Here is a 23,795-nt window from a genome sequence, read left to right on the forward strand (position 1 = left end):
GCTTCCCATTCCTGACTAGTTAGGAAGCGTAAACCTTTCTTGAGTGGCACACCTGAGAGGTGAGCTTTGTCAGCCTCCTGCAGGGCAATACATGTGCTGACTACAGTAGCTGTGACATAAATAGAATACATTTCATCTGTTTGCTCAATTATTACACCTGTATTTCAAAGCATCTGAGGATTATGAAAAGCCACAGGTGCTTCAGGTTCTAGTCTCGGTTTTTAATATGGCCTTTTGAGCTGGTTTTACAGAGTAATTTAAAACTTCTTGTGCTAACATTTAATAGCACTGACATGTAATAGCACAGACTTGGAAGTCTCAGCCTCTGTCTTGGTAGCTATTGCATGCCTTCAGTAGGTAGAAGTTTACCTGATAAGATTAGCTAAACTACTGCACCCATTGTTGCTGAAGCTGGTGATCTGACCACCTTATTTGATGTGAGGACATTAATACTACCTTATATGTTTTTTGTGTGAATAGGTAGGAAACCTGTGAGATCACTGCCTTCTGCCCTTTTGAACAAAGACATTTAAAAAAACCTGTAGGAATTGAATTGACAGGAAATAGCAACACTACTAGCATACTTCAGCTTGCCTGTCTGGGGTGGGTGATGAGGTGGAAGTTTCTCTGCTCTCTCTCCTTCCCTCCCTCCCTCAGCAAGGAGTAGGCTGTGTAAGAAGTATTGTTAGGTTGCTCTATGGTTGAGCGCTGTTTAAGTCCTTAGTTATGCTGGGACTTGCCTCAAGTGGAATAATAGCTGAGTGTCTCAGAGATAAGAAGTACTTCACAAAACCATGTGACACCACTAACTGGCTGCAAATAAGTTTATTGAACAGTAGGGAAAAGAAAGACAGTGAGCTTGAGAGCATAAGGTGGAGGCATGTGTATTGTATTGTGTATTGTGTTTTTCTCAGTGTCCGATTCTCTGAACAGCTGGAACAATCACAATTCAGTTTCTGCAGATTCTTGGGCACACTAACAGGCAGCCAGTTCTGTCTGAAGCCTGCAAGGCTGTAAATAACAGTTGAGTAGCAGAAGATGAGTCACAGCTGGGGAATCAAGCTGCTTTGCTCCTACCAGGAATTTGTTGCAGACAGAAGAGCAAACTTAGCATGAGTAGCTGTAATACTGGACATGGAACCTGCTGCAGAACAAGCCAATGTCTTAAATGCCTTTCTTCTAGGAAATCTGGAGATAAAAGGATGTGCTGTTAATAAAGGAGATAAAGGATTTTATCTGTTTATGTGCAAGTTAGCAATTATATAATCTCCTATTAATCTCCCTTATGCAGGGTATGGTAGGGAGGCTGCTGAATGCTTTATATATTTATTGTCTAGAAATAGATGAGGTATAGAAGCTAAAGGCAGTTTCAGATGCACTGGCTCAAGTGTTTTCTGAAAAGATGTTTCAAGACAATCTAAGACTGTCTGTATTTGTAATTATAGATACTGGAATCCCCAAAAGCCTTCTGTTTTAACAAATTATCAAAAGGGAATCGTCTTCCTAATCTGAATATAGTGATTCTGCGTAAAATCTTCCTCTAGCGAATGATATGTCTTACCAGTGCAGTGTGTCATGACAGCCTACACTTGGGAGCCAAAACTAAGCTCAGTATGGGTACCTCTTCATCTCTTCAGTTACTGATAGTTACTGCTTTTTAAAAGATCTGAGACATTCTAATCTTTTCTTTCAAAAAAACAGTAAAACTGATTTCAGTTCTGTCTCTAGACTACAAAGGTAAACCTAACACAGACAAGGTTCTTGTCCTGGGATGGTCATGTTTGGATACTTGAAGCCATTTCTGATGGGAATGGACTCTGCTTGCATGTCTCAGTAGGGAAAAATAAATCAAGATGGAAGATGGAAAACTATAAGATAGATAATTAGCATACACTTAAAGCAAGATATCAGTTGCTAGCTGTGCATTTTGATTACTTGAGATGGACCTCCAGAGGCCTGAAATGGAAAGGAATATACCTACTGCTGTAGTTGAAAACAGGTTAAATGGCAGAAGTCTTTGTAATAGAAGTGCATTCTTCAAATGCTCAAACAAATCACTCAAACTGAGTGATTACTCAGTGCCAATTTGCATGTGTTCGGTTGAACTATGGTTTTTTAAACTAGTCTTTCTTTCCCTCTCTTTTTTTCCTTTAAACTTTTTTCTTTTTCTCCTGCATATGATGCTGATGTAGTGACTTCCTAGAGTCCCAGCTAAAGTTTACAAAGCAAAGGAAGAGAGTTTCTTCCTTCCTGAAGACTAATGCTCAAGGCATTATACTTCTTAAGAAGTCTAATGATAGTGTACCTTATGCTGGTTTAATAGAATGACTGACTGATTTGAATGCTAAACATAATAATGGAAGTCTTAAATTTTAAGAACCAAATACAGTGGTCAAAATGTAGCTCTGTTGCAGCTAAGTCATGTTGGCTGTGGTTTTCTAGAAGATACAGTCTTCATGTACAACCCACATCAGCTTGGGTATGGTGGGAAAGCAATGTATATAGTTTCTTTAACTATTGTTGACACTGATTTTAGATTACAGACTCTTTGCAGAGGAGAATCCTGATTCCTGAAGTGGGTGAAAATGGCTGTCATTGCTAGCCTAACTGTAAGCAGATTGTCTGAATGGACTGGTTCACAAGAATGAAATACAAAGCACAATTTTAAACCTGATATTAATCTTGAAGTTCATGCTGTCTGGACAGAACAAAAGCAGATCTAGTGGTAGAGCTGAAACTAACCATGCATCAGCTTAAAAAGTTACCTTCCATCCAAAGTGGTGCTTTGGAGTCTGTAATCCAAGTGTAACAGGGGGGACTGTATAACTAGCAATTCTGGAGAAAGTCTGGGCTTATATGTCAAACTGAACTGCAGAGATGAACTGATGGACTCAAAATAGTAAGACATAAAAGTGGATGTATCATCAGGCCTATGTCACTTACAGAAACATACTCAGGAAAGTCAGCTGTGATGGATGATCAGGTGTGCTCATACTTCAGAAAAGATCCAGCCATTTGCTGTGTCAAGCCCCTGGTTTGTTTTTGCTCAGTGTTCTCACTAAGGCTATCAGCCTTTTAGATGAGTACCCTGTTCAAAAGCTCTAAATTGTTCATAGAGGGTGTGTGGGGAGAAAGTAGAATTGTCAAATTTTCTGAGTTTCCTGAGACTGGGGAGCCTTGCTTCAGCACTGGGTAGTGGGTGGCGGGGGGGAGGTGGGCGGGTGCAGTGTGCTTCTGTTATAAATAGCATGGAGCTCTTCTGGCATCTCTTCAGAGCTGGATCTTGAACATGGATAGCAGTAGGGAGAAGAATCTAAGCTATGCTACAAGTATTTACTGTGAGTACTGTCTGACTTCCCTGGTGTGACTCTCAAATGAAGCCACTCAGTAGAATGGCTAGCTTTAAGCCAGACCTGCTTAAGGATAATTCTGAGCACGGCTTGTATCCCGTGTGATGCATGGTTCCTGTTCACAAACATAATGTTTCAGTTCCTGTTAAGACTGAAATTTGATTGCTTTGTTTGTTTCCAAATAACTGAAGCAAGTTTTTGGTCTTTTGGATTTTGTGCTGTTTGCTTATTTCTGACAGCCTCTTCCTGAAAAATTTGTGGTGAAGGGTGTTGTTGATCGCTTTTCGGAAGAGTTCGTAGAGACAAGGAGGAAAGCATTAGACAAGTTCTTGAAGAGAGTAACTGATCACCCAGTGCTGTCTTTTAATGAGCACTTCAACGTCTTTCTCACAGCTAAGGTAAGCCGGTAACTTTCAAATGCAGTTGTTGACCTTTTCAATCCCTTCTGAAATGAGGGTAAAAAGGCATTAACAAAACTGCATGTGCAGATCAGAACTTCCTCCAAAGGCTTGTTGGGCACTCTGACTACTGTGTGTGACAGACCCTTGTGTGTGACAACAGTATGGGTTCCCTGTGCTTGCAGGGAAGAGGAATCCTCTCTGCAGATTGATAAATTGAATTCTCCAGACCTGCTTGTTTTGTAGCATGTAATCATATTATGCAAGAGAGAATAAAAATTCAGAAAATTGTAGACTTAAAAATCTTCTTTGAGGGAAGAGGGAAGGGGGAGAGGAAGAGAAGTCTCCCTTTCACAAAAGCTTGCAAATTTCTTGACTTTTTATCTTGTCTGTTCTTTTTATATTGCTTGCACTTGATGCCGTTAAAACTGAGCATGGAGGCCTCATTCTTATTTGTTCTCAGCCAACAATTTCATGCTTCTCTTCTGCATGACTCATGCAGGAACAGTGCAATTTTCTTTGGCTTTCTTTAGAGCTGCATTTCAAATAAGACTAGGAGGACTTGCAGCTGTGTTTGGGTTTTACCAGATAGGTGAGAAGTGCTGTAAAAGTATGCCTTTCCAAAGTCACACTACTCTAGCTCACTTAAATGTGATGTTTGAGCTCACTTCGGGTTCATGCTTTGCTTGCTGTTAATAATCAATTTCCAGTGTTTTTATTTCCCCTCAATGGTAAAACTGAAACAAGCCAGAAAAGCAGAATTTGCTTAGCATGTTAAATGTCACGTAGCTCTGTTCCTCTTTTGATCTGTCCAAGCCTGATGCAGCTTTCTTAGCTGCTTTATTTGTCTTCTGCCATCCCTGTGAAATGAATGTCAAGGGCTTCATCCTCTGCTTTAGGAAGAGTTTGCCTTGAGATTACAGAGCATCCTGGGAGATGAGAGGAAAGGACATCTGTTCTGCTGACTGTCTCTCATGTTTGAACTTGGTCTAGTGGAGCAGTGAGGTGTCAGTTCAGTGTGCTAGGACTTCAGAATTTAGTTACTACAGGAAGTTGTAAGATCACCTCCTGGCTGAAGAAGAGAAACTAATGTTTCTTTGTATTCCCTGTTTGGACCTGTAACATACCAGAATGCTTGAGAGAGTGAGTGAATAATTTTGAGTTCAGGGATCTTTTCTGATGGTTGCTTGCAGCTCATGCTGAGGACATGTGGAAAGTAAGAATCAAATGGCATTTAATTGTAAATATACTTGAAAATTATAGTAGCTGTTAACATGTTAGGTTTTCTTAATCCGACTAACGTTATATTTGACTAACGTTAAGTACTTGGAAGGAATACTATAGCACATGTTTTGAAAATGGCTGTTGTTTATTTGTTTGGGTTGTTTTTTTTTTTTAAGAACACTTAAGCTTTTAGTCTCGTCTGTAATAATATGTCTGAATTCTTGATCTCTACAGCCTACTTGGTTTGAACACATCTCTTCCTCAGGCTCTATAGGATAACAAAACTATAGCTCCTGAGCCTGTTTTGAGATGTTGAATACTGACCTCTGTTGGAAGAACTAAAATGAAACATTGTCAGCGTTTTGACTAACTAAAACCATTTTTTTCTGGTATATTGTTAAGGCGAAATCCCTTAAAAAAATGAAAATTGTGGACAAGCAGTCTTGGTAGCATAGATAATCTGAAAGTTGATTTATGCGAATGTCTAAAGGAGTGTGAAGGAAGTTTATACTTTCTGTGCAGCATCATGGATGCATCTGACCCAGCCTGAGCTACAGTCTTTCTTGCAGAGAAGCTTTGCTGGTCTCCTCATGCTGCATTTTTTCTGCATGCAGTCTTCACCTGCCTCCTGTTTGACCACAGAACTGGAGTGAGGAGGCTGCTTACCAAATAGATGTGCAACGTGTAGCTCTGTAGTAGGTCATTAGAGCCAGCTGATGCATCTGTTTAATACTGGTGTTGTAGCCATGACTTAGAAGTACGTGTAGATGAATGATGTGAACGGTTTTGGTGGAACCAGAGCTGTAAATAAGCCTGCTTCCCTGGTGAGAGTACAGGAAAATGGGAAAACATGGCCACATGCAAAGTTGGACTACTTATTTATTTCTAATGTACTTCATACTATTCTCCTGGATAATTTACCTCCATGGAGCCTTGATGCTGTGCTCAGCTGTGCAGCTTGTAGAAAGCAAGCCTTTGTTCAAGGCTGCAAGCCTTTGTTCAAGGCTGCATACGTGTAATCTGTTGCTTTCACAAGATTTGATCTTGACTGGAAAGTATCCTTCACTGTATTAATATTTAAACACGTAAGTGAATATCCCTAAACATATTCTTTTTTGATTCCGTTTTTTTTGTTTGTTCGTTTTAATTCCTAGGATCTTAATGCCTACAAAAAGCAAGGAATGGCTTTGCTGTCAAAGATGGGGGAGTCTGTCAAATATGTTACAGGAGGCTACAAATTAAGAAGTCGGCCACTGGAATTTGCAGCCATTGGGGATTATCTGGACACATTCTCTCTAAAGCTTGGTACCATTGATAGAATAGCACAACGGATCATCAAGGAGCAGTTGGGTAAGGACACAAGGTGTTCCGTCATAATACTTCAGTCTGAATGCTCTGTGTCTTATTCTGGTTGATAGCATGTTCATGACAATTTGTGTTGATGATTCTGGCCTATAATAAATCACACACAGGGCAAAATCTAATGCCTGTTCCAGATTTTAAAAAGGCCCAAAACCTAACACAGTGTCTGATATTAGCTCAATTTTCCAAATATTTTTTTAAAGTTGAACTTCTTATACGAGCCTACTGTCTTACTGGAGTAATTTTTGAAAGACTTTTGGAAGGTGGAAGAACCTGTGGATTCCATCTGGAGGAGTACAAACGGAATTTCCTAGATGAAGACAAGTTTTACAAGTCTCGTCTTAGTAGAGTTAGGTTTTACGTATGTTTAAAAAACTGACCTTGGGTACTGCACAGGTACAAGAGTCTTTGTATTGGAAGTCTGTAGGAATGATAAGTTAAGAAAGAGGAAACTTGAACCTGTCACCTGTGCAGCCATAGAGCTCTGTCTATTAAGAAGCTAATGCATCATAAGCCTTGACTCCCTGTGGGGATCAGTGTTATTCAAAATTGGTGCATAATTTCTCCTGTTTTGTGTTTGCACATCTTTGTGCCTTGCTCTTACTCTGTTAATCTATTTTTCCATCTGCCTGTTGTAGAATACTTGGTGGAACTACGAGAATATGGACCTGTTTATTCAACCTGGGGAGGGCTGGAGGTTGAGCTATCAGAGCCACTGGAAGGAGTGTCTGCCTGTATTGGGAATTGCTGTACAGCTCTTGAAGAACTCAGTGAGGACATGACAGAAGACTTCCTGCCTGTGCTTAGGGAATATATATTGTATGCTGAGTCAATGAAGGTAAAGAGAGCCCTGTGACTGAAAGTGCTGTCATTGTGTTTGCCTGGAATTAGCTAGTTCATTCTTTTTTAACATTGAGAAATGGTGATTGTGAGGAAGGTGGGGAAGTAAATAATACGTTAAGCAGGAAGATATTTTTATAGTCAAAACAAAGCTAAGTATGTTTAATAGCAGGGTACTGCATGAGTAGCATTATCTGTCTACTCTGCTCTTCAGTTAAGCTAGGATCAGTATTGTGGGGGATACACAAAATGTGGCAGAGTTGCCCCTTCATTGGTTTGGCAAGTGGTACTCTATAGGAGACATCATGTGGCTGCCTAGAATCTTTCTTTGAATTGAAGCCAGTTGTGCTTCACCTCTTCACTACAGGGCCACTGTGGGGTCCAACAGGAATTATAGCATTAGCAGTTTCTGTCATTTGTATGTAGCAGAGTTAGGTGCCTTTTTTTAGAACCTTATGACCAAATGATAGACATTGCTTCCTCTGTCATCCCCATACCCTAGGCATGATATGTCTGTTGTTAAGTTCTGCATACCAAGTAACTGCTTAAAGATGGTATTCTGTGACTTGTAATCTAAGACTTTGATATTTTATTGCTTACACAGATATAATACAAGCTACTTTTAATGTGGGTTTTACTCTCTTGAAGTTGTGGAGCATTGGTAATCAATCACATCTAATGGGGAAAAGAATGACTGAGAAAACTTCATTAAAAATTTTATCAAGGACTTTAGTTTGTCTATCAGAGCTTTTCACCACATGCCTGTGGCACAGTACACGTGCCATATATATATATATATATATATATATATATATATATATATATATATATATATATATATATATATATATATATATATATCAGTCCCACTATGGGGTAGTAATAGACAAGTTCCTCCTGAGCACCTTCCACTTGGAACAAGTGGAACCTGTTACAAGGCTGTGATAAGCACTCCTTTACAGATCTAATAGCCCACTGTAAAATTACAGTCTGAATATAGTAGTCCTATGCTTCTCAAACTGAGAATTTAAACACTTTCTTGTAGATGTCTTTTCCCAGCTACAGGAGTTGTACATATGTGTGGTTAAAGTATTCTTGCAGGTGGCTTTGCACTAATTCCCTGGGAAAATTCTTTGCTTTTGTCACCATGGATTTGACCCCAGCATGAATGAGGTGTATTTTCTTTATGGGTTTATTAACATTAAAGTATTGCTTGAACACAGTGAGCTGTAGGAAGCCTTGTCTCAGGATGTTTGGACTGTAGGAAGTGGAGGTGGATGGAGTGTGCTTACAGATAAACAGAGTGTGAGGCTAGTGATTAAATACTTTAACTCAGAACATCTGGCTTTTGAAGCTAAAAATGCCTTCAGATAGCACCTGAAGGGGCAAGCTAAATTGTGAGAGGTCCTCTTCAAAAATACAGCAGGGGAAATTTTTTTTAAGCTGAAAGGTAGGGTTTCTTTAGCTGAAGAGGTACTTTAGGCAGATAATCCCCACTCACTACAGGCAAAGCGGCATTACAGACTTGAACCTAGGCTTCCTTTTGGCCTTTTAGAGCCCTTTTAGAATGGCACTGTCTCCAAGCCAACAGTTACTTTACTGTCTAAAGTACTTATTCAGCTAAAGAAACCCTTGCTTTTTAGCTTGAACATTTTAGACTGTTGACTTGACTTTCTAGTGCTCTAAAGAATTACGCTGTTTAGTGTCTGGCTTGGACATTTTATTAGCTTTACTCAGCCTAAAAATTTGGAAATCAAGAACAAAAACTATTGTTAGCCAAGACAGACGGTTTGTATTTTCCTTCCCTCTCAGCTAGCAAAACTGAACTCTCTCAGGTTCTACAAAATGCAGTTTTCTTCTGCCAGAAAATGTCAGCCTGTTTCTGTTTCTACTGAACTGTCCTTGCAGAATCCATAATGCTAAGTAAGTAACCAAGGTTAGTAAGGACTGCACCCTTGGAGTGCAGGAGGCTTTCTGTTGAGAGTTGTCCTCTTCACTAGCAGTGCATTTCTCTTCATCAGCTGCTGTGAGGACTACTTGTGAGATGAAAGACTGTTTCATTCTTTCAGAGCATATCTTTTGCACAGGGTATTTGATGGAAGGTAACTCTTTAGGTACTAGGAGTTCAGTGCAACCTTGATTAGCTTTCTTTGTTGCACACTGTACCCCTGGTGTAGGTATGGGAACATGATCTATAGAGCAATCAATAGCTGAATGTCCCTTGAGTAAGAACTGCCAGATTATTGTCGCTGTGCAGAGATGAAGAGGCCTTGATGTCTTCAGGAGCACTGTTGTACCTAAGGGGAAGAGCCTGTGGGAGCTGCACATAGGGAGTCAAAGCCCAGTAGTTCTATTTGAGTAAGAATATTAGCTGTTTTGAGGGAAGCCTAGCCTCTGGCTTTGTTTGAAAGATTTGCAGAACAGGGCAGAAGCTGGTGTCATGGCCTTGAGTTAAAATGTGCACTGGAAGTGTCTAGAAGAGACCCTTTCTAAATTATTTGGCTTGCTCAGCACTGGTTCGGCCACAATTGTGTTCAGTTTTTATCCCTGCTGCACACAAGAAGATGTGGATAAGCTGAAGGGGGTCTGGAAGAGGACCGCAAAGATGGCCAGGGGACTGAGAAGCCTGCTGTGTGAAGAAAAACTGAGAGAGCTGAGTATGTTGAACCTTGAGGAAGAAGGCTTAGGGAAGATCTTATCACCATCTACCATTATTTAAGGATTGAGTACAAATATAATTAAAGCTCCCTTTTCACAAGGAGACCCATAGAAAAATGGAGACAATCAGTGCAAATTACTCTTGGGGACATTTTCATTGAACACAAGAGGAGAATTTTCACAATGAGAACAATCATCCTTTGGAATAATGTCTCCAGGGAAGTGGCGGATTCCCCAACACTGGACATATTTAAGATCCAGCTGGACAGGGTGATGATCCGTCTTTGTCTAGACTGTGCTTTTGCCAAGAAGGATAGGATGAGATAATCCTTGAGGTCTCTTCCAGCCTGGTATTCTATGGTTTCTATTACATGGCAAAGTGATGTCTCAGTTCCTGGTGCAAGGGAGGCCCTTGTCAGCAAACGTAGTACCACATTTGCTGATGTGCACTGGTGTTGCCCTGGGAGGCATGTGCAGAGGACAAAATCTTCCATACATGATTCAGTGCAGATATTAGGATGTTATATGACTTCTGTTTGCTCAATATTGCTAGAAAGGTTTATCATGTGATGTGATCCCCCAGAGTGTTCTTGGACATTACTTTAAATGCATGTTTAAAGCAAGCACCACACTACTAGGTAACTGTGTCCTTAAGGACGTGAAGTAACTAGAGATCCTTTTGTGAAGTGTAGTCACAGTAGGAGCTATGTGGTGTGCAAAGAGGATTGAAATTTAAATTTGAGATAGGAGGCTGGTGGCAAGCTCCAGAAGCTCTGTATGGGCCAAGGTGGAACTTTTCAACTAAATACAAAATGGTGAAGGACCTGCTGAAACTAGGCTAAGTCTTTCATGCTCAGACACCAATGGTTTAGTTCTGACCTGAAGTAACAGAAGCGTGTTGGTTGAGGTTTTTCAGTTTTGAGTTTGGTTTCTTCCAACTTTTTTTTTAAAAACTTTTTTTTCTCTCCAAATGAGGCCTTAACTAGTATTGCATGGACTGTGTAATTCTGAGGATACTTGATGGAGAACTTTTCATAATTGCTGCTAAAGCATCAAGGCATCAATCTACAACAGAGGAGATTGCTTAGAGGTGCCAGAGGAAAATATGGGACAAGTGAAAGGGAGGGCAGTATTTTTTTGCCTACAGGTCAGCCATTACTGGATACTTAAAACTGTATTCACAAGCTCATTGTTAGTAGTCCACAGTAGGTGGACTTGGGTGCTTAAGGAGAATTAAGACACCTGTTCTTTGAATCCAATTTGCCAATAACTGTTAATCATTGGCTACTCCAGGTATAAATCCTGCACTAACTCCAGGCTTCTAAAGGCAAAACGCAATTGCCGGAGGCAGTTGTTTTTCACAGAAATTTCAGTTGATTCAGGTTCATGAGGCAATACAAAGTAGAAATATCTGTTAAATCTCTCAGGCTTTTGTTGCCTTGGTAACCTCAATCATTTAAAGGCCATTCAACATAGTTGCATAGATTCCACAAAGAAGGGGCAGTGTTTGTGGTTTTTCAACCAAACACAACCAGTGGTATGCTTCTGCCTCCCTTTTGGACCAAAAGGGAGAATTAAACTCTTGAAGGTGAATTCTTCAGGTTTGCTCTCTTTTTATTGACTAGTCTAATAGTAGCTTTGTGGATGTGGTGCCATTCCCATTTATCATGGATTGAACATCTCTACTCTAGAGCAACTGTGTTGGGACCTTCTCTTGGCTTAAGAAAGAGGAGAGGGATGATGATGATTAGTAGATACAGGACTTGTATGTCCTTAATTGCTCTTAATTAGATCTAGACTGGCTGTTAGAGCTCTGAGGAGCTACTCTTCTAAAAACATTTCTGTAGGTAGCAGTGCACATGACTAGTCCTGTGTTACTAGCCTTGTCTGGACCTGTTGAAATTATTAGCTTCCACTTGGTGTCCTAATAGGACAATTCCTCCTAGGTGGCAGATGGGAAGACTCAAAGTCAAGTTAGCTGCAAGAGAATTTCATACTTACAGAGCGTGTTGGCTGACTTCCCTCTGAGCATTTTTAATAATAACTTTGCATCAACAGAGTAATTTAAAAATACTAGTTGTTTCTTTGTGTTGTGGTTTGACATAGAAGTGAATTTTTTTTTTTTTCAGGAATTTGGGTCAAACCAATCAGTGGTCAGGTTTAGATATTGGTACCTAGAGTGACTACTGAAAGTATGGACACGCCTCTGAGAACACAGGGGGTTAAAAGCAAGAACTCCCAGGAGAACTGGCTCTTTGGTTCCAGTCATCAGAGAGTGCAGACTCTCCCCTGCCCAGCCATGGGCTGGGTGGGGGAGGGGAAGCCACACAGCCTTGTCCAGGTAGGCTGAGGGGGCTGAAGGACTGGAACCAAGCCAGATCCTGTGGACAGAAGGGTGGAGAGAAACGGAGATGCCTTTGTCCCCCCCCATCAGAGAGAAAGAGTCAGAAAGCCTGACGGCACCTGGAGATTTGCTGCCAGAGGAGAAGGAGAAAGTGGGGGGATGATGCCCAGCGTGGGAGTCGGGAATGCTGGGCAGAAATTTCAGCCGTCCAGGGAGTCTGAACTTTTAACCCTTTCCAGGAAATGAGGGCTTTGTAAAATATTACTCCTCCTCGATTTGTAGTGGAAGAGAGACAGTCTGGGACCTGAAATGTTAAAAGAAGAAATATTTAGATGGGAGGAGTTGATGAAGTAGCTTTTAGCTAGACTTTTCTTGTTAGCCATAGACTGAACCAAATTCTCCTGTAATAGGGACTGCATTTTAGGGGGATGCAGTGGTGACCCAAAGAGACCTGCTTCAGCAACTAACAGCACAGGAATAGCAAGAACAGAAGAAAGCTGAGGAAGGAATGGTGATGCCCTCTGTCTTCAGAAAGAAGATGATCTCTGTTCTTGGACCCTTGGCCCCAGGGGAAAATTGGGGGGACTGTAGTCCCAAGATGAGAAGCTGAACTGTTGTATCTTTAGGTCCGTGGCAAAGCATCCTTAAAGGAGCCCTATGGGCAGTCTGTCCATGCACAGTAGTGAGAGCACTGTGACATAGAAAGGAGAGTGTCACACTGGCAGATTTTCTCCAGGTGGTTGCCATGTGTGACATGGAAACACAGGAGGTGGCAACTGTGTTTCCTGGGGGGTCTGTGGTGCAAGAGAGACTTCTCTCTCCCTTAATAGATTGAGTATTGATTATCTGAAGGGTGGTAATTTGATCAGGAATCCCGGGTGGTGTTTCATGGTGGGTGTTTTAGAAATTAGGAGGAGGAGGGGTGTTTTAAAAGGTCTTCATCCTAGATTTAGTCCATGTATCTTCTGCAGTAGTAGTTTAATAAAGTTTTTTTTTCCTTTGTTATTAAGCTTAAGCCTGCTCTGCTCTGTTCCTGATAACATCTCACAGCATTTATTTAGGAAAGTGTATTTTCATGGGGGCTCTGGCATTGCGCCAGTATCAAACCATGACACTTTGTGAAACCCAAAGTGGTAAGTTGCCTGCTCTTGCAGACACAAAATTGTTAATTTTTTAGTAAGTCATTCTTAGACTAATTCCTGTGGTTGTTTTCAAACTGTAATACTGTAGTATAAACTTAGTGAAGTTCTTTGTGGATATAGTACAAGCTAAGGGTAGCATCTTTGGCTCTCTATTTTGAAAATACTCTGTCAAGAAAACGTTTACTGCTTGAGAAGCTCTCTCAGGCAGTCCAGTGCTTTTCATGTAAATTGTCCTTTTCATAGTTTTTTTTTTTTTTTTTTAATGCAGTCCAGTGCTTTTCATGTAAATTGTCCTTTTCATAATTTTCTTTTTTTTTTTTTTAATGAAACCAATAACTAACCCCCCTCCAGACTGATCTAAAATTAAGGCTTACTTTAACACCAGAATGTGACAATTTGCTTTAAAGGATTCTGAAGAGTCTTTGCAAGTGAAAAGGGAGCTGTAATACCTTCAGTGATGGTCTTCCTGTCTCTTAGCCAATGCTGTTGTCTGTGCTGCTTGAGGATATCAGAAACTTTACATTAGTCCTTGTCAGCTTTGAAGCTTTTGTTTATATCCTTTTCATGGTAGCAATAGGTCAACTGACGAATTAAATTTACTTGGTCAGGACTATATTAGTGGTTTCATGATAGTTTCTGTATTGCATGCCTCCAGCTTGTCCAAATGTTGAATTTTATCTGCCCATGCCAGCTGATGGAGAGCAAGTGCTGTTTGTTATTAAAAGCTATTACCTAAATGCTGTAAAATAGGACAGAGTAAATCTGGAAGTCTGACTTTGGGCTTAATTGGCACTGAAGATGTATCACTTTAGACTGGGGGACTTGTGGACTGGGGGAAGGAACAAGAGGATCCCTTCACAACTCTTTTCTCTTGCCCATAGAATGTTTTGAAGAAGAGGGACCAAGTTCAAGCGGAGTATGAAGCAAAACTGGAAGCAGTAGCCTTGAAAAGAGAAGACCGTCCAAAGGTTAGCACTTAAAATTCCTCTACAAAAACTGTTTGCTCTTACACTACTTCCTGAAAAGAATGGAGAAGCAGAACTTGCTTTTTTCCTGGATCTGGGGGCTTCTTTGCAGTATACACAGTTTCTGGCAGAAAAGAAATTTGTTGTTGGCAAGCTGGTGTGAAATAAAGATCTAAATGTAAATATATGTAACTTGTCTAGCAACTTCTAAACTACTGATCCCTCACAGTTCAGAGCAGGATGACTCTGTAACACTTCAACAGCAGCCAGCAGTTAGTTGGACCATTCAGTGACAGGTTAACAAAGCAGTGGTAGAACAGTCCCTGGTGACTCAGCAGTATGCCAGGTAGCTGAGTTCAAGTCCTATCCCTGGCACTGTGGAACTGTATTGTTGCAGAACACTGGTTTTGGCTGTGGAAAACTCCTTATTTTGCCCCTTCTGCTAGGGAGCTCTACCTGTGTGATGCTGAACAGAGATAGCACGTGTGGCTGGATGACAGGTTTTGGCTGGCCACCATGCAAAAGCAAACCGGTGAACTAACATGCTTATGCTATCACCCGCTTCTGCATGAAACAGAGTGCAAGAGCCTTTTCTTAAATTGCTGCAATTTTAACTGATGGTGGCAACAGGGTTTGTTCCCTTCGTCTTCTTGGAGGTTTTTGGTTTCCCTGTATTTGTGTGAATAATTAGTGGATGACTTTCCAGTCATAGACTTTATGACTACTATACAGTAAGGTTCACTCTACAGTAGGTTCACATAATATTTTGAATCTCAGAAGCTGAAGAGGATGAGAGCATAGAAATGCTAAAGTGGTTTTATGATCTTTTGTCTATAATGATCTACAAATAGCTACTAGGTGTTTTGTGGTGGTCTTGTATTTGGGTCTACTGCTTGCCCCTCTGCTGGCTGGTGTGGTATACGCTCTACTTCCTCAATGTAGCTTTGTATAAGCAGGTGCTAACAGCTGTATGTAGAATGGAGGGAACTAAATCTAGCATATCCAGCAAGTCAGTTCTTAGACATTTGACTGTACCAAGATCTTGATGCAGTGGAATTCATGAATTTTGCTAATCTTGTACATGTTAAAAGTCCTTTGGATCTCGTATCTCAGAGGGATTATTTTGAATAACTTCTTAAATACTTTTTTGAATACTTACATGTCCTCTCCATAGTATCAGAATATTTTTGGCAATTCTTGTACCCTTTTGTAATGTAAGTAGTTTGTGTCATTTACAAGATGAAGTTGAACAAACTGTGTAGGACTCCTTGCATCTTCACAAAATACTGTCTCTGGGATTTTCAGAACCTTTCCAGGCAGAAAATATGTCATTACCTGTAAGAGCTGATTGATGAGAGCTGAATGTAGCAGCAAGGTCTCTTGGCTATGACTTGCTGGAAACGAAAAGCAAGCAGAGGGTCATGTTGTGGAATGGCATTTGTCTTCCTTGGCATATTTGCTAATTTGGTAGAAATGATGTAAAAAGATCCCAAACGAAACCTTAAGAGAGCAAAGGCCTTTGTTTAGATCTTGAAAGACAAGCCTATCACTACTTAAAAAATCTCTCTCTGGAGAGTATTCGGGGCCTCCTGTGCAGATACCGAGCCTGGCATCACAGAGCTCACCAGGCCATTAGATTGTTCTGGCAATGAGATCAGCCTAGAGCTCAGTGGCCTATGAATACAGTGGGCTTGTAGTGCTACTGTGGCTCTCTGTCAGCAGGTAATGCTCAGAATGCTAAAGCTTATACCAAAAGCACAGTGTAGGTGGTGTTTACCAGTAGCATCGTGGTGTTTGTGTGGAGTGTTCAGCCTTTCAGTTTCTAACATGTGCAGTGGTGAAATGCCTCTCAACCCATTTCTGACCCATGCTGGTGCTGATTTTGCAGTAATCTAACCAGCACACTGAAGGATGGGTGTGGTTTCGTTTTGGTGAGATGAAGTTTGCCTCTGATGATCTGTTTTATTCTGTCTACCTCAAGGCTTTGAAGTGTGGTGATCTATGGGAACAGTAAATATGGCATTGAAGAACTTTAAGTAGAAGGTGGAGGGAAAAAAGACCTTGTAACAGATAACTGTTTCCCAGGAGGTAGGAAGGTAGAAATACCGTCTGCAAAGATTAGTTGTCTAATTAATGCTGGATTTGTTCTACTTTTGGACCATTTGTTACTTGGTAATGATGATGTAGAAGAGTTTTAAAGTGGACATGCTATTTGTAATTGACCACACCAAATTACAGATACTAGGCAAGCTTAGATTTTAAGAGAACAGAAACATCATGAAGAGGATTAGATGCAAATGCAGAACTTTATATCATATTACAACTTTATGTTCAGTTCTTGCCTGCATATACCTCTCTTGTCAGTTGAAACTGACTACTAAAATAGTCCTGGATCCTTTTTGTCACTTTGGTTTTGTGGCTTGAGGGTTTTTTGAGCTATTAAGTAGCTGAGAGCAGGTATCAGTAAAGAAGTAGCATTCCCCCTGAGTCCAATCTACTTTCTTCCTGGTTCTTAGTTGTTAGCTAATATTTAGTGTCTCCATTGGTAAAAACGGATAAAAGCATCAGCTTTGATGTTTCAACTTATGCCCAAATTTGATGATAAACTTATAATATCTCTTTGCATTTGAGTTTGCACTGATATAAGGTGCTTAAAAGATGTTAATTAACTTTAAATTTTGTCGTAACTACTGAGTTGGAATTTATGTACTAAGAAGCTGTAGGTAAGGTAAGGCATTTGCATGCCCAGATAGGACTGGTGCATGTGCACATACTTTCATGATATCTCTGGAGACTTAGTTGGAGTTAGTTGTTGTTTTTCCTTAATGAGAGCACACGTGGCCTATCTGCTGACCACTGGGTTATCCCTGTAGCTCTAAACTCATACATCCCTCTCAGCCTGACCAGCCAGAGAACTTGCTGTGAGAAATAACAGATTTTTGCATATCTTCATTGTGGTTTCAGATCCTGGCAGAAGAAGCAGGGAGCTGGTGAGTGCTTAGAAGCTAAGTTAGTTGGATTGGGAAATCTTACGTGGTTTTGCTTCCAGATTTCATAAATATGTCTCTTGATAGCTTAGCCTTTCCCATTAAGATAGCAGAGTACTTATGATGCAAGGCATACATGCCTTGAGGGGAGCATCCCCTAAACCTTCCAGTCACTGGCTTAGTTGTTCTTGTCTGCAGCCTGTGAGGGAACTTCATGTGGAGTTGTAGCAGAGTGAATTCTGTAGCCGTAAGTATGGTGCTCAGACATAGCAGGGAGAAAAAGTGTCTACTGAACCTCCAAGCTGCCTGTGGTATAAATTCAGTTGTGTGAATAAAGGGGAACTCAAATCCCATGAGTATAAAGAGCTCCTGGATCTCAAACAAGTTGGTTTATTGAAGAATAGATGTAAGACCTCTGAGTAATAAAGTGATCAACCGTAATCCATGTCCTGGAGCAGAAACAGTCGGTCTGCTTCTGCCTAAATTGAGTACCTTGCCAAACTGCAAGACAGTAGCCCATCTCTAACTTCATATAGGTATCCATGAAAAGCTTCTTCTTTTTCTGTTCATCCTCTTCATTCTTTCATGCCCCTCAGAAAGAGCGTTTACTGAAAGTATCAAGTATGAGAGGAGCCACCACAAAGTTCTTCAAATGTTCTTCATTCTTTATTTTCCCTTTGTGCAAGTCACAGCTTCCAGAGCAGAAGTTCACTTCTCACTTTGGTATGAGGATTCAGGAGTTTCCTCTTCTGAGCTCATGGTCTTAATCTGCTTGTCCTTACAGGATTCCTGTCTGTGTGGACCATACAGCAATGAGAAGGGAAAAAAAGGTGTTCGGCTTTCCTGCTTGAGGAAACACTTGTAAATTATTCCTACATTTGCCTAGTGGTATACATTATGTTAGTTAAAACATAAGCAAAGAACACCAACTTAGTTGGTCTAAAGTGTATGTACCTTGGGCAAGTGACTACTGTCAAAAATTCATTTAAATCTTTACCTCAGCTTGCAGCAGGCTGTCCTTCAAGATGTCATTTCTTGCTTTTGCATGGTTGTGTGTCTGTTGTTGAATCTAAAAGTCCATGAGCCCATCCCATTTTGATGATCATGAGTGCTTTGCAGTTAAATTTTGTTCAGGAAGCCTGTAAGGTTAAAAGTGGAAGCTAGAAATTAAGGACTTAGAAATTTTATTCTGCAGCTGTCAATACCGAAGTGTCTTACCCACCTTTTTTCATAAACCTAAATGTTTGTTGTTACATACACAGTGTTGTAAATTGAGACATTCCTACTGCAGCTGTAAATGGGAAGCAGAAAAGTTTGCAGAAAAGTTTGCTGTGGAGCCAAGCTGCTCAGTTTGAGCACTAGGAAGTGAGCCTCGGTACTTAGACCAAATGGTTTTCCTGTGCCTTTAGCAAGTGCTTCCACCATGCCTCTATATCAGGCATGGAGATGGACAAGCACAAGCGCTCACCACCTCAAACAACAATGAACAAATTAAGCAATCTCATATTCTCTCTAGTTCAAAACCATGGCTTTTTCCCTGCGGCCATAACTCAGTTGATTCAGGATAACTACTGGATTGTGAACTTATCCTTTCTTCTGTAGTTCTGCTCAGTAAGATTTGAGCTAATTCAGCAATCTAGCACTCTTACTGACAGTTTTAATCTTCATTTCTTTTGCTGCAGGTACCTGCAGATGTTGAGAAATGTCAAGACCGAGTAGAGTGTTTCAATGCTGACCTGAAAGCAGATATGGAGAGATGGCAGAACAACAAAAGACAAGACTTTAGGCAGCTACTCATGGGGATGGCAGATAAAAACATCCAGTACTATGAGAAGGTATGTGCCACTGTTGGAGCACTGGCAGGAATAAGAGTAGTTTATTTTCCTCTGAAATGGTGATAATTCTTCAGGAAATCTTCACACTGTCTTGAAGACAAGAATATTGGACATCTGAAGCTGCTCTTTGTCAGAGTTGGAAGTTGTGGTCAAGTGAACTCTGTAAGACTAGTGGTCTTTTGCAAGTCAGCACTCTTAACAGCATTTTATCATACATGCTTGTCTGTTTTGCACTTTTGAATTGAACAAATTACTGAGCAGCAGCAGTAGTGATGAAAAAAAAAAAAACCAGAATTCCACACACTCGTTATACTACCAAAGTAGAAAAATCCCTTGATTCTGCCTTTTCTGAACAAAACTACATGAGTTAATGCATGTCCACAGACTCATATATAGATTACATCTGCTATGTATAAATTATTCTAATCCTTGTCCCTTTGTGCATTGTTCTGTCCCTTGTATACTAGTCCTGAAAACACCTAGCCTCTGCCCTTTTTTCAGTTGGTGCATTTGTACCTGAGGTTTAGTGTTAGATTTTTAAAATTTTTTATTAAAAGGACCTTGACATTTAACTGCATATGCTTCCAATCTAATTTTCCTTTGTGCTAGAACAGTGCAGCCCAATGCAGTGGTTGATACCATAGACCACAGAATGGTTTGGAAGGGACCTTAGAGTTTGACTTCTGGGCTCTATATGGTTGAAAGACAGTAACAACACACAGTACAAGGACTGTAGTAAGTGTATGTATCTGGGAAAATGACTCTAAAGCCTGGAGTAGCTTTCTAATAACCCAAAAGCTACATTTACAGTTTACTATACCAGGCACTACCAGTTCTCCATGTAGTAGAGTCGAGTCCCAGAGCCATACTGGAATACACTGTGCTTCAGAATTAACTTCCCTAAATGCATGTTTTCTTTCAAATAAGTTTGCTGGAGGTAGTCTGTAATAGCTGCCATTGTGTCCAAATCAGCCTTCACCCACAGTCACGCTACAAAGATGTACATTTCTACTCAAAACAGTTCATCTGCCTAGCTGAAAGCTCTGGTGTTCTTCACTTTAGAAAAATCTAGGTTAGTATTTGGAAATCCTGGGTGGTCTGATAATTTTTAATGGCTTGGGCCAGCTGATGACTTTGGAAAACTTGAATTTGTTGAACTTGTTTGGAAGGTGCAGCTATTCTAACACTTCCTTGCTGTTTGACATTCTGTTTTTTCCCCCTTCTGTAATAATCTATAAAGACCCACATAACTTTTCTTCAGCTTGCATGCTGTTGGTCTGGAAGGGTTGGTCAGAAGTTATATGAACTGATATAAATTAAATTCTGTAAATCTTTCTTTCTTCAGTGCCTTACGGCGTGGGAGTCAATTATACCACTATTGCAAGACAAGCCAGAGACCAAATAAGAAGTACCTTCATGGACAGTCTAGCACTTCTGTGCGCAGTACCACTAGTCATACTGGAACTGTATGGAGGACTCTTTTTGTTAAGTTAACTGAAATTACAGATGCACTTAGTTTTTCACAGTATCTGTTCCAGCCTATTTGAATTTTTTTCCTCAATTTTTGTGTTTAAACTGGGGTATGTTTCATCTTTTGGAGTTATCTTGAATGGTTCCTTCTTTATTCTATGGAGTGATTGGGGTTCATAGAGAAAGTGCATGGGGATCTTGATAAAATTTACCTCTCTAGTCTGGAAGGAAGGAACTGATGAGTGGAACACTAAAAAGATGAAAATAAAACTCTACTGCAAGGTGCCAAATGACATCTTTATTACCATTCTCTTTTGTTTGCTAAAAAAACCCCCCGAAACAACCCAATAATTATTTCTATGATACAGTACTCCCTAACCAATCCTATCCCTTTTTTTCTTTTTTTTGAATGGACAATGAAAGGCTGGGAAAGAATATTTTCTGTTTTGCTACCACCCATGTGCTCCCTCTGGATGAAATGGTCTCTGTAGACTTTTCTGTCTGGGAGTCGGGCTGATTCTCGACAGACCATACCAACACCAGCTACAGATAGCTGGTGATGGAAGCATGAACTGTGGTTTTTGTGAGTGTGGCATGCTGTTGGTCCATACTGAGTATCTTTGTTTACCTTGGTGATTATGAAGTAATGTCAGTTGACTAAAGTGTACTTGTGACTGACTTGGGGATCAAAACCAGCCTAGCTGCGGGAATGAGTTGGACTGCGGCCTTACAGGGGTTGTGGGAATGGGGGAGGAGGTATGAGTCTTGAATTTTCCAAAGCTAGCTCTGGAAGTTGCATGGTGGAGATCTCTTACACCATGCTTTATATATGGGTTTTACTAGAGCCACTTTAGTCTTGGTCACCTAAGATGCCTGCTGTAGTAAAAGCAGAACTCTTTTCTTTTCCCCATGCTTTCTTTGCAGCAGCCAAAAGGTGTCAAATGCTTCTTTCCACCAAGTATCAGAGTGTATGAAACTTGCCTTAAATGGGTTGGTGGGGGAGATATGGGGACCCTGTTAGGTACACATAGTGTTCATACCTCTCTCTGCTGAGCCATGTGGCAAGTCTTTTAGGACTACTTTTGTTAAAGGTCTATTTTCTTAGTAGTTTCTGATGGCCTTTAGAATTGCAGCTGCTTCTGCAAGTCCCTTTTTTGTCCTTGCTCTTGCAGTCCAACCTCAAGTAAATGCCTGTTTGGTATTAATGGCCTTAGGAATGCTGATGTGATTTAACCATCCTAGTGAGGGGAGTTGGGACTCACATAAGTGTAATACTGGGATTTAGGGCAATAAATAACTCTGTGCTTACTGCTAAATTGGAGTGATTACTTGTTCTCTGGCAACGTTCTTGCAAAGGATGTCAGCAGTAATTGATTTTGTGCAACTTCTCTATTCTCTTGTAACAACCCACCAGGTACTAGTCTGATTTGGAATTTATTCCTTCATAAACACCAATTGAACATGCAGCCACCCTTCTCAGCCTGGTGGCTTTATGGAACTCTCAAGATGAGTTATTGCAGCACTGTGGTAGCTGTCAGGTTAATGAGATGCTGCATGAAAAAGTAAAATATAAGACATTTTAAGAAATATATTTTTTTTTGGCTCAGCCTTCATTGACAGCTCTGTGGTACTAAACAAACTAGGTTTCTTGTTTTAAGATCAGTTTGTCAATATGCACTTTTTGGTGTAAATGAGAACTCTGGTTTAAGTTACTGTTAGGTTGAGAATCACTCCTCTTGTTCAGGGGAAGTACTTAAGGGGATCATCTTGAAGCAATCTAGAATAAGCACTTGCATACTGTCTAACAGTCTGTCCTTCGGGGTTACAGTCTTCCCCATCTTCCAGAAAGAAAGATCAACATGCTTTTTGAAGTCAAAAAGAACGTGGAATAAATGGAATTTTGTAGTTGACTCTACAACATCACTGGGTCTCAAGCAAAATGTATTTTGAACTAGTATTTAGTCAGTCTTCCCACCATCTTATTAAAATAAACAGCACAAGATGAGTAGAAAGATTGGTGATTTTTTTTCCTACAGGTGGTTTCATCTGATGCCTTACAACACTAAGGGACTCTTCCTGCTTTGCTTTATGTCAAACTTAAGTGGGTGTTTCTTCTGAAGAATTCAACAATTAACATCACAGCTGTTCATGAGAAGCATAATGGACAGTGGAGAGTACCAAGTGAAGTTCAAATCAGCATGTAACTGTTGAGGCTGGAGCTGCTGAAGATCGAGATATCTTACGTGATCTGGACCAAAACGTCTTAAGCTCTTACAAGGGAAGTAAAACTTGACATTCAAAGAAGTCCTCTGCAAAATTGCTGCGGTGTAATAAGGGTCTGCATAGGTGGGTCTCAGTTCGTACAGGCTGTGGAGTGGTCTGTTCTTATGAAGAGCTGTTGTAAATCACAAGGTGACTGAGGGAGAGGCTGTGGGGAGGATCCTGACTGTGATGTTTGGGGCAGCCATGCCAGTCAAGGAAACTACAGAAGTTGCAGGAAATTCCTGTAAGTTGTGCAGAGTGGTATTTGTATCACATAACTGCTGTTATAAGGAGGTTGAGTCCTGAAATGACAGTGAAACTCTTAACATGTTATCCTGTAATCCTTATAGAATACAAGTCTTTACTTTGGATGGTCCACACTTCCATGAGAGAAACAGAAGATGTTGGTAAAGGGAAGCAGGAATAGTGCTGGAGCTTCATCTTTTGAGTAACTTGTTGAATGTTAAGTCACTGAAAATGACACTCTGCATGTGCACCAAAATGACACCAAAAGTAGTTGGTGCCCTTTTTATGAGCCTATTTAACATTTAAAGAACTTTTATTTTTATAAATAAACATTTATTTAAAGGACTTCTTTCAGCAGTCCTTAAATCAGCCCAGTTTTCCTCATAATCCATAGCCAGGGCAGGGCCCTCTCAGCAGATGCATAATTCACTGCTGCCCAGTTACTTCTGTATAGTTTCTGTGGTGTTTGTTTCTTCTCTTAAGTGGCACCAGCACAGTAAAGCAGGCATTGAGCTCTTGTTTCTGTGCTCAGTAATGAACCATGCATTGTTCATGTATACCTTTATCAGGTTCTAAATCTTGCAATAAACATAGATGTCAAAACATCATGGCCTTTTCAGGTATACATTGAAAAATGAAAAGGTAATATGTGTAGCCCTAAAGACACAAACACACAAGTTTTGGTGTGAGTTGTATTAAAGAATAAAGTATT

At 40.4% G+C, this 23,795-nt stretch overlaps 1 protein-coding gene across 2 annotated transcripts in view; it reads left to right on the plus strand.

Annotated features, from left to right (window-relative positions):
• Positions 1–23,795, plus strand: part of SNX30 (sorting nexin family member 30) — a 67,901-nt gene that overhangs the window by 28,466 nt on the left and 15,640 nt on the right. Inside the window, exons 4-9 of one of the 2 annotated variants that reach the window (XM_054004135.1) lie at positions 3,590–3,748; positions 6,127–6,322; positions 6,973–7,172; positions 14,200–14,286; positions 18,953–19,105; positions 20,451–20,868. In XM_054004135.1, coding sequence (XP_053860110.1) covers positions 3,590–3,748; positions 6,127–6,322; positions 6,973–7,172; positions 14,200–14,286; positions 18,953–19,105; positions 20,451–20,510 — 855 coding nt within the window. In that variant the 3' untranslated portion in view covers positions 20,511–20,868. Of the gene's footprint in view, positions 1–3,589; positions 3,749–6,126; positions 6,323–6,972; positions 7,173–14,199; positions 14,287–18,952; positions 19,106–20,450; positions 20,869–23,795 lie in introns of those variants that run through there. The other variant, XM_054004136.1, reaches the window with a different exon arrangement.

The sequence above is a fragment of the Vidua macroura genome, chromosome Z (genome assembly GCF_024509145.1).
Source record: "Vidua macroura isolate BioBank_ID:100142 chromosome Z, ASM2450914v1, whole genome shotgun sequence".
In the NCBI taxonomy this organism is placed as follows: Eukaryota; Metazoa; Chordata; class Aves; order Passeriformes; family Viduidae; genus Vidua; species Vidua macroura.